This window comes from Crinia signifera, chromosome 4, assembly GCF_055691185.1.
Source record: "Crinia signifera chromosome 4, ASM5569118v1, whole genome shotgun sequence".
Taxonomy (NCBI): Eukaryota; Metazoa; Chordata; class Amphibia; order Anura; family Myobatrachidae; genus Crinia; species Crinia signifera.
This window is the reverse complement of record NC_139220.1, coordinates 162,593,676-162,608,944: the sequence shown is the minus strand read 5'-3', so window position 1 is coordinate 162,608,944 and position 15,269 is coordinate 162,593,676. Positions and strand designations below refer to the sequence as shown.

Sequence of the window (15,269 nt, the reverse complement as noted above, 5' to 3'; positions counted from 1 at the left end):
CTTTTTTGTTGACCGATGTCGCCATTAGGTCGATCTCTGGCATGCCGAAGTTTTCTACTATGAGCTGGAAGACTGACTGCTTTAGTTCCCATTCGCCTGGAACTAATGTATTGCGACTCAAGAAGTCTGCAGCTTGATTTTCTTCTCCTGGAATGTGCAAGGCCGTAATAGACAGGAGATTTACTTCGGCCCATGACATTATGTTCTCTACTTCCTCTAACAACACCCGACTTCTTGTGCCTCCTTGCCGGTTGATGTAAGAGACTGTCGTGACGTTGTCTGAGAACACCCGCACATGTGACCCCTTTATTTCGTCTGCGAAGAACTTTATCGCCTGCCACACCGCTCTCAGTTCTCTGTGGTTTGATGACCAATTCTTTTCTTGCATCGACCACCTCCCTTGGCACGATCTTCCTATCCCATGCGCTCCCCAGCCGGAGGCGCTGGCATCCGTAGTTATCACTACAAACGCTGGACTTTGCAACGACCACCTTCTTTCTTTTAACAGATCGTAGCTCCACCAATTTAGAGAGTTCTTTACTGCGTCTGGAATCCTTATTACTTGGTCTAATGGCGTGTGATTTCGTGAGAACCTTAGAAGAAACCACTGCAGTGGCCTCATCCTCCATCTTGCCCACGGCGTAACCTCTACTGCCGAGGCCATCATTCCCAGCAAACTCATTGCCGTTCTCAAGGGCACGCGGGACTCGCTGTGAATGAGAGAGATTAGCTGTTGGACTTTCTCGCATCTTCTCTCTGAAAGCGCTATTTGAAAGGAGATGGTATCTACTAGAATGCCTAAGAACTGGATCTTTCTTGACGGGATGAGACGACTTTTCTCCCAGTTGATCATCCAGCCGTGTCTTTGAAGAAACTCGATGGTATAGTCTCTCGCTAGTACACTTTCTTCTTCGGACTGTGCTGCTATCAGGATGTCGTCTAGGTATGCCCATACCATCACCTTTTGTCTTCTTAAGCTTTCTATTAACACCACCAGAACCTTTGTGAAAACTCGGGGTGACGAAGTTAGCCCGAACGGCAGACATGTAAACTGGAAATGTCTTTCTTTTATGGCAAACCTGAGATACTTTCTGTCGCCCGGAAAGATGGGAATGTGAAAGTACGCATCCTTCAGGTCGATTGTTACCAGATAATCGTCTTTCCTGATTCCCATCAAGATCGACTTGGTTGTTTCCATATGAAACTTCTTTTTTCTTAGGCGATTGTTCAGACTCCTCAAGTCGAGGATCGTTCTGAACCCGCCTGAAGCCTTGCTTATAACAAATAACGGGGAGTAATACCCCAGTCCTCTTTCTTTTAATGGAACTTCTTCGACTGCTTTTGTGTCGACCAGATCCTGCACACTTAACTTCAACACCTCCTTTTCTGTTTCCGATAAAGGAAGTTTGGAACTTAAAAACTTTGCCCATCTTGGCCTTGACAGAAATTCTAACTGGTATCCTTGCGATACTATCTCTAGGACCCATTTGTCCGAGACGTTTTGTTCCCAGACGTGCGCAAACTCCAGCAGTCTTCCTGCTACTGGAATTCGTCCTATGGTGCTTCTGGCGTCACTGCTTTTGAGTTGTACTAGAGCTTTCGCCTCTCTTCTTAATGTATTGGCGAAAAAATGCCCGTGACGTGCCTGATGCGTACTTGTCACGAAAAGGCCTACCTGGTCTGTATGACCTGGCCTGTCTAAATGACTGCCTGTTAGAATAGGAGTTAAATCTACCCCTCCTATCCTGGGGTAACCTTACCGATTTACCCCCCGACATCCTCTGAATCATTTGGTCGAGCTTACTCCCAAAGAGAAAAGCACCCTCATACGGAAGTGTGGCCAGTTTATTTTTAGAGTGCGAATCCGCCGACCATGACGTCAGCCAGAGCGCCCTCCTGGCTACTACTCCTGAAGTCAAGGATTTGGCTGAGAAATCCAACATGTCTAGTGATGCCTCACAGACATAGTCTATAGCCATTTGTATCTGAGCCAAGCTCTTGCTCATATGATCTCGGGAGGTTTTGTCCTGCATATCATCCTGCAATGCCACACACCATATGCGTAATGCTCGTGACAGAGAGGCTATGGCTACGCCTGCCTTCATGGACACAGAGGTTGATATGTGCAAACGTTTCAAAGCACTTTCCATTCTTTTTTCCATAGGGTCTTTTAAAGAAGCACCGTCCTCTAATGGAATCGTCGTGCGGGTAGTAACCTCAGACACGGATGCATCAATTTTGGGCACATTGCTCCATTTCAAAAAGTCCTCATCCTCTAAGGGAAACATCTTATCAATCCTCTTAAAGGACCCGACACGTTTGTCCACATTATTCCACTCCTTTATCAATATATCTTTGACAACCTTGTGGACCGGAAAGCACCTGCCTTTCCTTGATCTATCCTCGAATAGAGTATCCAGCTCCGTCTTAACTGGCTGCTTATAATTCAAGGTCTTATATAGATTCTTCAACACCACTTCCACCAGACCTAAATCAAACAAACGCTCGTCTTCAACCACTTCTCCAGACTCGGCCGTGGAACCACCTGTGCCGTCATCAGAACCGGCCCCTACCGAACCACCGTCATCGTCTACATCCAAACTGGTCTGAGACCTAGACCTCTTATTGCTAGTGTATTCTTTCTTAGAGACAAAATTCTTCTCCATCCACTCTCTAAGTTCTGAAATCTGGCTAGACACTGAAGCAGCCTCTTTCTTTTGAAGACAATATCTGCATAATACATCCTCTCCAACAAACGACTTGTCACACTCTGGGCAAATCTTATCCAATCTCTTTTTGGCTGTCTTCTTTTTTGCAACTATAGGCACACTAAAAATAGAAGAAAAGATAGACTAACTAACTGACTATAACCAGCATAGAAGGAACAATAACCAGTCCTCACTGAGGACTTACCTGGGCAGCGGTACATTGGTATTAAGAGAGGCTTCCTCCATTGCAGCTGAAGTCCTCACTTTAGCACACCACGCAGAAAGAAGCAGCAGCGCCTGTTACACCGGCCAGGCGCTATATATATGGTCACTTCCGCACTGTGACACGCACGCGACCTGCAATGGAACGCAGGCCGCGTGCTGACGCGTCGCATACGCGTCACTTCCTCCCCGGCGTCCTAGCACATAGACCGCTGAGTAAGGAAGCGCTGGCTACTTCCTGACTGTGGAACGCACGCGGTCTGCCTGTGCAACGCAGACCGCGCGCCGGAAGCCCGCGTCACTCTCCCTCCGGCGTCTACTGTCCCAGCACCCGGAACAGACGCCAGGCATCCATGACACGCTGGACGCTGCTGCGCCCGCCTTCCAAGTGCTCCGGACTCACCGCCACGCCATGGCCACCGCACTAAGGCACCTGGTGAGTCCCTCAGCCATATTCTCTCTCTCTCTGGGTTATAGGCTCCGCCAACCCGTTTCTTTGAGCACAGATCCATGCCTCCGGCTCCGGATCATATATACAGGGTAAGGCACCGCCACCCCTCGCTGCCAGGTCATTTTACTTTACTCTAGCCTCTAAACTAACTACCTGTTACAGATAGAGGAGACAGGAAAAAAGACTATGGTTTAAGGGGAGGTGCTCAGTTATATAGCAGGAGGAAGAGGAGGAGTTGGATCCTAGGGAGGAAAAAACTACCTGTCTAATTGGGAGAGAGAGGGGGATAAACCCAATGTAATGGCTGCCATGAAGTATGAAGGAGAAATCCTGATTTATGCCAATAGTCTTCAGAAACATCGAGAAATTGTCAAAGAAGTACTCTCTCGCCTCAAGAAAAATCTTTTCTGTAAGCTAGAAAAATGTATTTTTGAGGTCTCATCCATACCCTTCCTGGGGTATATCGTATCAGGTTCCGGTCTGGAGATGGATCCAGCTAAAGTTGAAGCAATCCAGACATGGCCTCTTCCTCACACCCTCCGAGGGGTTCAAAGATTCCTTGGATTCGCAAACTATTATAGAAAGTTCATCAAAGGCTTCTCTACTATTGTGGCTCCTATAACTGCCCTCACTCGTAAGGGTGCCAAAGCTTCCAATTGGCCTCCAGATGCCTTCAAATCCTTTTCTCTTCTCAAAGAAAAGTTCATCTCAGCGCCAGTCCTGGCCCAACCAGACGTCAGTTTACCCTTCACTCTGGAGGTCGACGCCTCTGCTATTGGCATAGGGGCTGTTCTCTCCCAGACAAGTTCTGACGGACATTCACATCCATGTGGCTTCTTTTCCAAAACGTTTTCTCCAGCTGAACAACTATGCTATTGAGGATCAAGAACTGCTAGCAATTAAGATGGCTTTAGAAGAGTGGTGATATCTGCTCGAGGGGGCAGCTCACATCTGTGGCCAGAGTCTATCTGTGGGCCTAGATTGAAGTGGGCCGTTATTAAAGTGGGAAAACTGATTCATAACTACAGCGTTATACCAGATTCATTTTGATTCATCTGACTCATCATCTCTTGTCTCCAACAGGTAAAACACTGAACATCTCCTCTGTACTGCAGAGCATTACATCTATTGTGTGGGATGGATTTGTACTACTAGGTAAAACACTGAACATCTCCTCTGTACTGCAGAGCATTACATCTATTGTGTGGGATTGATTTGTACTACTAGGTAAAACACTGAACATCTCCTCTGTACTGCAGAGCATTACATCTATTGTGTGGGATTGATTTGTACTACTAGGTAAAACACTGAACATCTCCTCTGTACTGCAGAGCATTACATCTATTGTGTGGGATTGATTTGTACTGCTAGGTAAAACACTGAACATCTCCTCTGTACTGCAGAGCATTACATCTATTGTGTGGGATTGATTTGTACTGCTAGGTAAAACACTGAACATCTCCTCTGTACTGCAGAGCATTACATCTATTGTGTGAGATTGATTTGTACTGCTACTGTAGGTAAAACACTGAACATCTCCTCTGTACTGCAGAGCATTACATCTATTGTGTGGGATTGATTTGTAAAACACTGAACATCTCCTCTGTGTACTTTACAACAGTACCTAGCATGTGTGTAGGGAGGAATTTATTTTTATTCTAGGTGATATATAGTATCCTGGAATGCTAGTTTTGTTTTTCTAAGCCACTTTTATTGCTATGTGTTGTAGGGGGTGGGGACTGAGCGAGTGGATTCCAATTATTGGGAATTGGGAACTCATGCATTGTTAGAGTACTTAAGCTGGCCATACATCAGAAAGATCGATCTTAAGATTGATTGCGCTCACGATTGTGTACAATTTCCCTTGAAATCCCCAGCAGTCCTTGGTGGTTTTTGGACACACAATCTACTCACAATCCATCATACAATCAGTCATACAATCCATCTGCTGCATGATTGTGCACACAAGATGTGCACACAATCTGCATACAATCGATCATACAATCAGTCATACAATCCATCTTATGATTGATTGTATGATTGTGTACACAAGATGTGCACAAAATCTGCATACAATCCATCTTACAATCGATTGAGATTGTATGATTGGGTACAATATCTTTCTGATGTATGGCCACCTTTACAGTAAGTAGTCATTGCATACGGCTGTGGACGGATAGGCTGTGGCCAGAGTTTATCTGTGGGCCTAGATTGAAGTGTGCCTTTATTAAAGTGGGAAAACTGATTCATAACTACAGCATTATACCAGCGTTACACCAAAGTGAAACTGACGGACAAAACAACAAGGGAGAAAACCAAAGTCTGCTTGGAGTGAGTTAAATTCATTCACACAACATACTACTCCTGGCTGCTTAATCTGGCAATTCAACCATAACATCAGCATTTTACATCTGCAAACAACTTTTACTATCACTGTTAAAGTTTGTACTTGCACTGTCTGTTTTGAAAATGACCAGCTGTACCTCTAATGACCTCACCTCTCCTGCTCTTCCATTGATAGTAGGCGTCCTCTTTCTCTATACATCCTCTCTGGGTGAGCTTATGTGCTCACTCGACTTCCACTATCACATCTATGCTGATAACACTGAAATCTACCTCTCCTCTCCTGATCTCTCTCCCTCTATCCTCACTCATATCTCCAACTGCTCTCTGCTGTCTACTCTTGGATGACCCAGCGCTTTTTTAGACTTAAAATATCAAAGACTAAGCTGTCATCTTCCCACCCTCCTGCATAAAACCTGACCATCGCTTATCCTTACCTATTGTTTATGCCCACTTCTTTCCCTTCTGTGTCACCCCTGTCTGTCTAACCCTCCCCTTTAGAATGTAAGCTCTCACGAGCAGGGCCCTCTCTCCTCATGTGCCTTTCTTAGAATATATAAACCACTGCCACCCTGATGATTGCTTCAGTGTCCTGTCCCCTGATGCAACTATCCATATTAACCATGTACTTGTCCTAAACTGTCTTGTACTGTAATTTGTTATGTGTTTTTGATTATAACTATGCTCTGTAAAGCGCTGCGCAAATTGTGTGCGCTATATAAGAAACTGTTAATAAATAAATATTTATTAATCCTCTTGCTTTTTCCGCAACAACTGTACAGGGGACAATTCCCCAGGTAAAACCTTTGTCAAACCAGGTTCCAGGAAAGAAATATTACGTTGGGCTCATGATTCCAAATTCTCCGGTCATCCGGGGATTCAGAAGACCTATGAATTTCTGTCCCGAAGGTACTGGTGACCTGCCTTGAAAAAAGATGTCAAAGAGTATATTGCTTCCTGTCCTCTTTGTGCTCAACACAAGTCTTCCCATTCAGCTCCAGTTGGTCCATTGATACCACTCTCCATTTCTCAGGGTCCTTGGACTCATATATCGATGGACTTCATCACCGACCTCCCATCATCAGATGGTCATACCACCATTTGGGTGGTCATAGATCGATTCTCTAAAATGGCTCATTTCATACCACTCCGTGGGTTACGATCAGCTCCTAAATTAGCAAATCTTTTATCAAAGAGATCTTCAGAACCCATGGACTCCCTAAAGAAATAGTTTCAAATCGTGGGGTACAGTTTGTAGCAAAATTCTGGCGAGCTCTATGTAAAATTCTCAAGATCCAACTCAACTTCAGCACAGCCTACCATCCTTAATCTAACGGCCAAACGGGTAGAGTTAATCAAGATGTAGAGACTTTCTTACATTTGCACGTCTCATCCTCTCAGGATGATTGGGTCGAGGTGTTACCATGGGCCGAGTTCGGTCACAATAATCAATACCATTCATCTTCCTCTTCTACATCATTTTTTATTAATTATGGCTTCTATCCAAGGATTCCTGACTTCCAACAACTACCTTCGACATGTGTCCCAGTGGTAGCTTTGACTCTTCGCCAACTTCGTCAGCATTGGAAGAAAGTCAGAAGTTCATTATTGAAAGCTTCACAGAAATACAAAAAATTTGCTGATAGAAGAAGATCCATTCCCACATTGAGAGTGGGAGATAAGGTATGGCTGTCCACTCGCAATATTTGTCTCTGTGTACCATCGATGAAGTTTGCGCCTCGTTTTATCGGTCTCTTTACGATAATACAGATCATCAATCCAGTTGCCTATAAATTAAAATGACCTCATTACTTAAGAATTCCAAATTCATTTCATATTTCCTTACTTAAACCATTAGTTCTGAACAAATTTCATGCTGCACTTCCCAAATCTCCCAAAGTCTTCACGCATAGGGGCATTAAATATGAGGTGTCCCGAATTCTGGACTCTCGCATTAGGTACAAGCGTCTACAGTATTTGATCGATTGGAAGGGCTATGGGCCTGAAGAAAGATCTTGGACCAATGCTTTTGAAGTACACGCCCCCAGAATGATTCAGGACTTTCATAAAAAATTTCCAGCTAAACCCAAAGAGTGTCCTTGGCCACTCGTAAAGGGAGGGGTGCTGTCACGACCACCATTGCAGCTACCCTTGCTCCCTGTGCTGTTTTAGACCTGCAGTGCCCTGGCGCTATGCCTTCTGCTCTGGCACTCACCTCCGCCTCTGATGCTGACACCGACCTGTGTCATTCTATCACGCTGTCACTCACCGGGCTCCATGTCCCTTTGCTGGGTGTCAGTTGGGGTGTACAGTGTCCTGGCGCTCTGGCTCCGGGTAGCGTGAGGCGCGATCCGCCATGACGGCGTCCGCGTCCTTCTAGGCCTCAGGCTGGGAAGCGCCAGCTGCAGCGCCTCCGCGTAGTATTCCTCGCCGGCTGGTTTGTATCGCCACCATGGATGGCGGCCATCTTGTTGGTTCCCAGAGCCTGTACTTCGCAGCTCCAGCCATGATGTCAGTCCTGCGGCCAATCACCATCTCGCTCAGCACTTAAATACTAACTAGCCGGGCCAGACCGGCAGTCAGTACAATGTTGTCCACCAGATAGCATCTCCGTGCATCCCTGACAATTCCTGCAGTCTCCGCTGCAGGCTGACTCCTCTAAACTCTGGGCGAAGTCTCCGTTATCCATTCCTGCTGGTCGTCCACTGCATTCACCATATTCTACAACGGAACCTTCTTTGCCACCTCTAAGGATAAGGACAAGGTTAAACACCCAAAAGGTGTCATCTTCCTCCTTCCATTCCTGACGGTCAATATCCGTGGCCAGTATCCATGGTATCCTAGCAGCCACGACCTCATTCAGCAAGATCCTTCCATTGACTTCATCTTATTTCAATCATCTTATTATTATTCTTCAATCATCTATTATCATTCGTCAATCATCAAATCCTCCAATAACTTCTTTATTCGTCATCATCTTCAAGCTTCTTCAACAAATTATCATTATTGTCTTATTTGTCATTCAACCAATATCTACAGTTATTTCATTGTGCCATCATCCATATCTTTGTACCGCAGTATCTTTCATTAAAAAAGGTTTAATTTTATCCAATTGCTTCACTCCACTCTGTCGTTCATGCAACAGCCCTACATCAAAGCACCCAGCCTCCGTTATACTCCGGCTGGTGCTTCACCAAGCTCACGATACGTGACATTATGTGCCAATTGTACTGGTTTTTAGGCATTGGCAGCCTCGCTGCCTCCGCCAGCACTGGGCTCCAGCATGACCCAGTGACGTCACACTGAGGGCAGAAGTTGACTCTAGCTGTGTGGGGAATCCAGCCACTGCCCTCTTTCACAGTCTGAGCGGCACAGCACTAAGTGATCAGTGACAGCAGCACCGCCTCTGATTGGCTGCCTTGCTGTCAATACATGATGTATATATTACCATTATTTATTTACAGTTTCATATATAGCGCAGCATATTCAGTTGCGCTTTACAATTGGGATTCACCACTAGAAGCAGCAGACAGCACAATGCTGCAGACCGGTATGATACAGAAGATCTGCTCTCAGTAATTATTAAACTGAGATATTGCTGCTCAATTCCTAGACACAGGTAATAAAATTTTGCACTTGTTTAGCTTCTGCACATTAGTAACATGTTTATATTTACAGAGTAAAGGGGCATACAGATGTTGCAACCTTTTTGGCTGTCCGATGTAATTTGGCATGATCGCCACACATCGAAGTGCTGTGTGCTGAGCGGGGCTTTGCCTATTTAAAATAGTCAAGGGAAAGCCAATGCAAGCACTGACTCTCCCTGGGGGCGGTAGCGACACGCGGGACTGCGCATCGCTGCAGGGCATACACACGGAGCGATCAGTGCTCCATTTCTAAGCGATCTAATCAAGTTGCTTAGAAATAAGGAATTTGGTACTTACCGGTAATTCCCTTTCTCCGAGGCAGCAGGGGACACTGCAGTCTACACGTGTGGGATAGTGTGGGTGCATTGGAGGAGTCGGCACTTTAAGAAATTTGAATACAGCTGGCTCCTCCCCCCGCTATCCCCCAGCAGACTCCAGTCTTAGAAACTGTGACCGAGAGAGGATAGGGGCCAGGGCTCGATCCCTGGAACAGAGGAGACACTTCGCAGAAGAGAAAAGATTAGCAAGAATAACTCATAACAAGAACTCACAACTTGCAATCGGCAAACATTCAATGTTAAAGTAAAACAACTTGTAAGATGGCAGGAATAAAGCACTGGGAGGGCGTGCAGTGTCCCCTGCTGCCTCGGAGAAAGGGAATTACCGGTAAGTACCAAATTCCTTATTTCTCCTCCCAGCAGCAGGGGACACTGCAGTCTACACGTGTGGGATAGTACCAAAGCACTAAACCCGGGAGGGAGAGCGCTGAGAATCCTGCAAAACAGCTCTGCCGAAAGATGCCTCCTCACTGGCAAAGCTGTCAAACTTATAGAACTTGGCGAAGGTGCTAGCACCCACCCAAGTGGCCGCCCTACAAACCTGTGTGAGCGAAACACCTCTGGCCGCAGCCCACGATGTGCTTACGGCCCTTGTTGAATGGGCGGAAATCCCTGAAGGGAGGACTTGGTTAGCCCTAGCGTAGGCCTCCTTGATTGTGAGGCACAACCACCGAGCCAGCGTCTGCTTGGACGCCGGCCAACCCTTCTTTCCTGCTCCATACAACACGAAAAGACTATCCGTCTTTCTCCACGATGCCGTTCTGGAAACGTAGATACGCAGAGCGCGCACCACGTCCAAGGATTTCATATCTCGTGAAAGGGCTGGAACCACAATAGGCTGGTTCACGTGGAACGACGAAACCACCTTCGGAAGGAAACCCTGGCGAGTTCTGAGTTCCGCCCTGTCCTTGTGGAAAACCAGAAACGGGGAATGACAGGAAAGAGCCCCAAGCTCCGACACCCTGCGAGCCGAAGCCAGCGCCATCAACATGACCGTCTTCCACCTCAAGAACCTTAGATCCACCGAATCTAAGGGCTCAAAAGTATCCGATCTTAGGAATTTCAGAACCAACTCCAAATCCCATGGCTCTGACGGCGGAACGAAGGGAGACTGTATACGAACAACCCCTTTTAAGAAGGTCTGTACCTCCGGAATTAGAGCCAGCCTTCTGTGAAAAAACACCGATAGGGCAGACACCTGGACCTTCAAAGACGCCAGTCTGAGACCCTTCTCTAAACCCGATTGTAAGAACTCCAACAAACGGGAAAGATGAAACACTGCCCTTGGTACTGATCTAGCTTCGCACCAGGCTATGTAGGATTTCCAAATCCTGTGATAATGAGAAGCGGTCACCTCCTTCCTAGCTTTCAGCATAGTTGGAACTACAGACTGCGGTATTCCACGTCTCCTTAACAAGTCGGCTTCAACAGCCACGCCGTTAAACGTAGAGACTCTAAGCCGGGGTAGATGAATGGTCCTTGTTGTAGAAGATCCTGTCTGAGTGGGAGACGCCACTGCACATCCGCTTGAAGAAGCTTGAGGTCCGAATACCAGGCCCGTCTCGGCCAGTCCGGGGCAATCAGAATTACTGAAGCGGACCCTCTTTTTATGCGCTTGAGCACTCTTGCTATGAGTGGAAACGGCGGAAACGCATATATCAGCTGGAAATCCCATGGGATGGAGAAAGCATCCCCCGCCAGAGCTTCCGGATCCCGAGACCTGGCACAATACCGAGGTACCTTCCAATTCAACCTGGAGGCCATCAAATCCATCTGAGGCATGCCCCCACCGGACCGTCAACTGATGAAAAAAGGGCCCACTCTCCCGGGTGGAAGTCCTGTCTGCTCAGATAATCCGCCTGCCAATTCTCCACGCCCGGCAGAAACACCGCAGAGAATCGGGGAACAAACGCCTCGGCCCATTCCAAGATAGGACGCACCTCGCGCATGGCCGCACGACTTTTGGTTCCTCCCTGTCGATTTATGTATGCGACCGCAGTCGCATTGTCCGATTGGACTCTTACCGGACGTCCCCTGAGCAAGTTGTGTGCCTGACCCAAAGCCAACCTGATTGCTCTTAATTCCAGGACATTTATCGGAAGACTTGCCTCCTGGGCCGACCACCGCCCCTGAGAAGTCTGGTTGAGAACAAAAGCTCCCCAGCCCCTGAGGCTGGCGTCGGTGGTCAGTATCGTCCAACTGCATGGACTGAAACTCCGGCCCTGGAGTAAATTGGGAGTGTGAAGCCACCATTGAAGTGACTGACGAGCTGCTCTTGACAGGGTAATCTTCCCATGTATCTGTAGATGCGACCCTGACCACGTGACAGTAGGTTCCATTGGAACGTTCTGGTATGAAATCTGCCGTACGAGATGGCCTCGAAAGAGGCTACCATCATCCCCAGCATCTTGGTGCACAACAGGATCGAACCTCTGCCGGGAGCTAGGACCTGTCGAACCTTTGACTGCAGCGCCGTGATCTTGTCCATTGGAAGAAATACCGCCTCCTGCGCCGTATCCAGAATAAGGCCCAGAAATTGAAGCCTCTGTGTTGGCTTGAGTTGAGATTTGCCGAAGTTCAAGATCCAACCATTTTGGACCAGAAAAGAACATGTGGCCAGAGCGTCTGCTATCAATTTGTCCTGAGAAAAAGCCTTTATCAAGAGATCGTCCAGGTACGGGATGATCGTTATCCCCTGTAACCTGAGTACCGCCACCATGCAGGCCATGATCTTGGTAAAGACCCTGGGAGCGGACGACAGGCCGAAGGGCAGAGCCCTGAACTGGAAATGAGAAGCCTGTATTGCGAACCTTAGAAACCTCTGGTGAGGTTCCCAAATAGGGACGTGCAAATAGGCGTCCTTTATGTCTAGTGACATAAGATATTCTCCCGGTTCCAGTGATGCAATCACGGACCGTATGGACTCCATCTTGAACCTGTTGTAACAGATGTATTGATTTAGATCCTTGAGGTTTAGGATAGGCCTTACGGAGCCGTCCGGTTTGGGGACTACGAACACATTGGAGTAAAACCCCTGTCCCCTCTGATGTTCTGGCACCGGTATTATTACAGAAGCGTCCAAAAGCTTTTGAACTGAATCCTGTAAGGCCTTTCTTGTCTGATCCAGCTTTGGAAGGCCCATTGGAAAGAATCTTACTGGAGGTGGCGCTGAAAATTGAAGTCTGTATCCCTGTGTAATAATTTGCAAGACCCACTCGTCCCTGCAGTGAGTCTTCCAAACCTGAGGGAACAACAACAGACGAGCGCCCACCCTGGATTCTCCCACTAGAGCCGGAAGACCGTCATGCCACGGTCTTGTCGAAAGCCTTGGGCTCCTGGCAACGTGCTGGGGCAGCAGCGGCCGCTGCTGTTCCCGCCCCTCTACCTCTGCGGCCTCTAAAGGCCGTAAAACCTCCTCTGGGCTTGCTTCTAAAGGCAGAGGAGCCTCGAAAGGACCGAAAGGACTGAGTGAGGGACCGCCTCTTAGGCGGAGGAGCGGCTGTAGGTAAGAATGTAGACTTACCCCCCGTGGCCTGGGAGATAAGTCTATCGAGCTCTGGCCCGAAAAGCATATCCCCTGTGAACGGCAAGGCTTCAACAGCTTTTTTAATTTCAGCCTCAGCCTGCTATGACCTCAACCAGACCGACCGTCTGGCCACCACAGCTGACGCAGAAATTCTGGCTCCTAGAGTCGAAATGTCTGCCGCTGCCTCACCTATGTAAGTTGAAGCATCCCTGATGCCTTCCGCCATAGGCAACAAATCTGCCACAGGCATATTTTGCTCCAGACCAGCCACAAGCTCAGCAGCCCATTGCTCCATGGCCCTGGCCACCCAAGCAGAGGCCAAAGCAGGACGCAAAAGGACCCCTGCCATGGAATAAATGGTCTTTAGTGAGCAATCTAAACGCCTATCCTGCGCCTCTTTCAAAGAGGCCACCCCGGGGACAGGCAGAGTGGCTCGCTTAGATAGCCTGGATAGCGAGATATCCGGAGTGGGAGGAGTCTCCCACTTGGCCCTGGATTCAGGAGAGAAAGGATATAGTGTCCTTAGGCGAGCTGACACCTGGAATTTCCTATCCGGACACTTCCATATAGAGAGGAGAGGAGAGTCTAATTCCTCCGAATCCGGAAAACACAACTCCTGTCTTTAAGAGCGTCCAAAAATGGACACCTGGGGAGTAACCTCAGGCTGCTCTAATTTCAGAGTGGACCTAACAGCTCTAATAAGCCCCTCCACACCCTGTGATTCATCCTCCCCTACATCCAAGGGTTGGATATCCTCCACAGGGGGAAGAACCTCTCCTTCCTCTATAATATAATCCTCATGGTCTGAATCATCAGCCAAAAACAGAGAGGGCATAGCCTTTCTTTTAATTACAGCAGCAGGCGAAGGTCTCTTAGCAGGACCTGCCATAGACTGAGTTAAAGAGTCCACTGACTGAATTAAAGATTGAGCCCAAGCAGGCTCTGCAGAGGTCAGTCTAGAAAGCTGAGTCTGAAACACCTCTCTATCTTTCCTAGAGGCAGCCATTTCAGCATTCAGATTAGACAGCAATGATTGCAGCACCTCTGAGGAAACAGCAGCTGCCTGCACAGGTGCTGCAGGAGCAGCAGTAATTTGAGAAGCCTTATAGCAAATCTCACAGAGGGAGCACCCTCTAACATGTTGTGTGTATTGCTGCTTACAGCTCTTGCAGGAATAAACCTTCAAAGCAGCCTTAGATGAAGTTGCTTTTCCTGCCATCCTGCCCAGTAAATGTAACAATACTGACAGACACACAAACACCAGTCACACAAGAAACACCCCAAAAAACAGCAGGGAAATACCCAGTAAAGTAGCCCTGAAGTCTGGCAAGTTACAGGGGAAGAGGAGCCAATTAATAACCCCCGATTCTTGTGTGTGTAATGTACCCCTTAAGACTTACAGTTTCCCTGTAGTCCGCTGGGGAGCGCTGAGCTGCACAGGTAACAGAGGTCCTGTTTTGTACAGCAACTGCAGAGAGAGAGAGCACCACAAAAGCCACCTCACAGCTCAAAAGCTCAGAGAGAAGAGAGAGAAGCAAGCTCCGCCCTCCTCTCTTACGCTGAGGCGCGAAAACCAAGCCCGCCCCAAACAGCCGGCATACTGGAGGGTGCGCTGACGTCACCACCGCGACTCAGCTCTCTCTCTGCCACCGACCATCGCGCTTAATGGCCGCCCCCTGTCTGGCGCACAGCGCCCTTACTTGTCACCGGCGTCCCTGGAGTTCGGGGGAGATAGCCCAGGACCCGCGATGCACACCGCATGCAGCTGCGGGCGGGTCCCCGGAACGGAGGCTCCGGTGGCTGGACAGTGGAGGGAGGCTGCATGCAGGCCCGACCATGTCCCTCCAGGGTCCCACGTCGCAGACAGGCATTCCCAGCCTGTCTGTGTCCAAGTATATATATATATAAAAAAAAAAAGAAAAGAAATAAAAAGCCTAATCTCCTTAGGAGACATAGCCCGGGAGTCCGACTCCTCCTGGCACTTTTTCTAAGACTGGAGTCTGCTGGGGGATAGCGGGGGGAGGAGCCAGCTGT

General features: G+C 48.1%; 1 protein-coding gene across 5 annotated transcripts in view; it reads right to left on the bottom strand.

The window, feature by feature from the left end:
- BRD1 (bromodomain containing 1) overlaps window positions 1-15,269 on the bottom strand; it is a 128,109-nt gene that overhangs the window by 111,882 nt on the left and 958 nt on the right. For 4 of the 5 annotated variants that reach the window (XM_083182911.1, XM_083182905.1, XM_083182909.1 and 1 more), the window contains exon 2: window positions 5,880-7,511. The exons of the other annotated variant lie outside the window; for it this stretch is intronic. In XM_083182911.1, coding sequence (XP_083039037.1) covers window positions 5,880-5,926 — 47 coding nt within the window. In that variant the 5' untranslated portion in view covers window positions 5,927-7,511. The remainder of the gene's footprint in view (window positions 1-5,879; window positions 7,512-15,269) is intronic. 5 annotated transcript variants of the gene reach the window in all.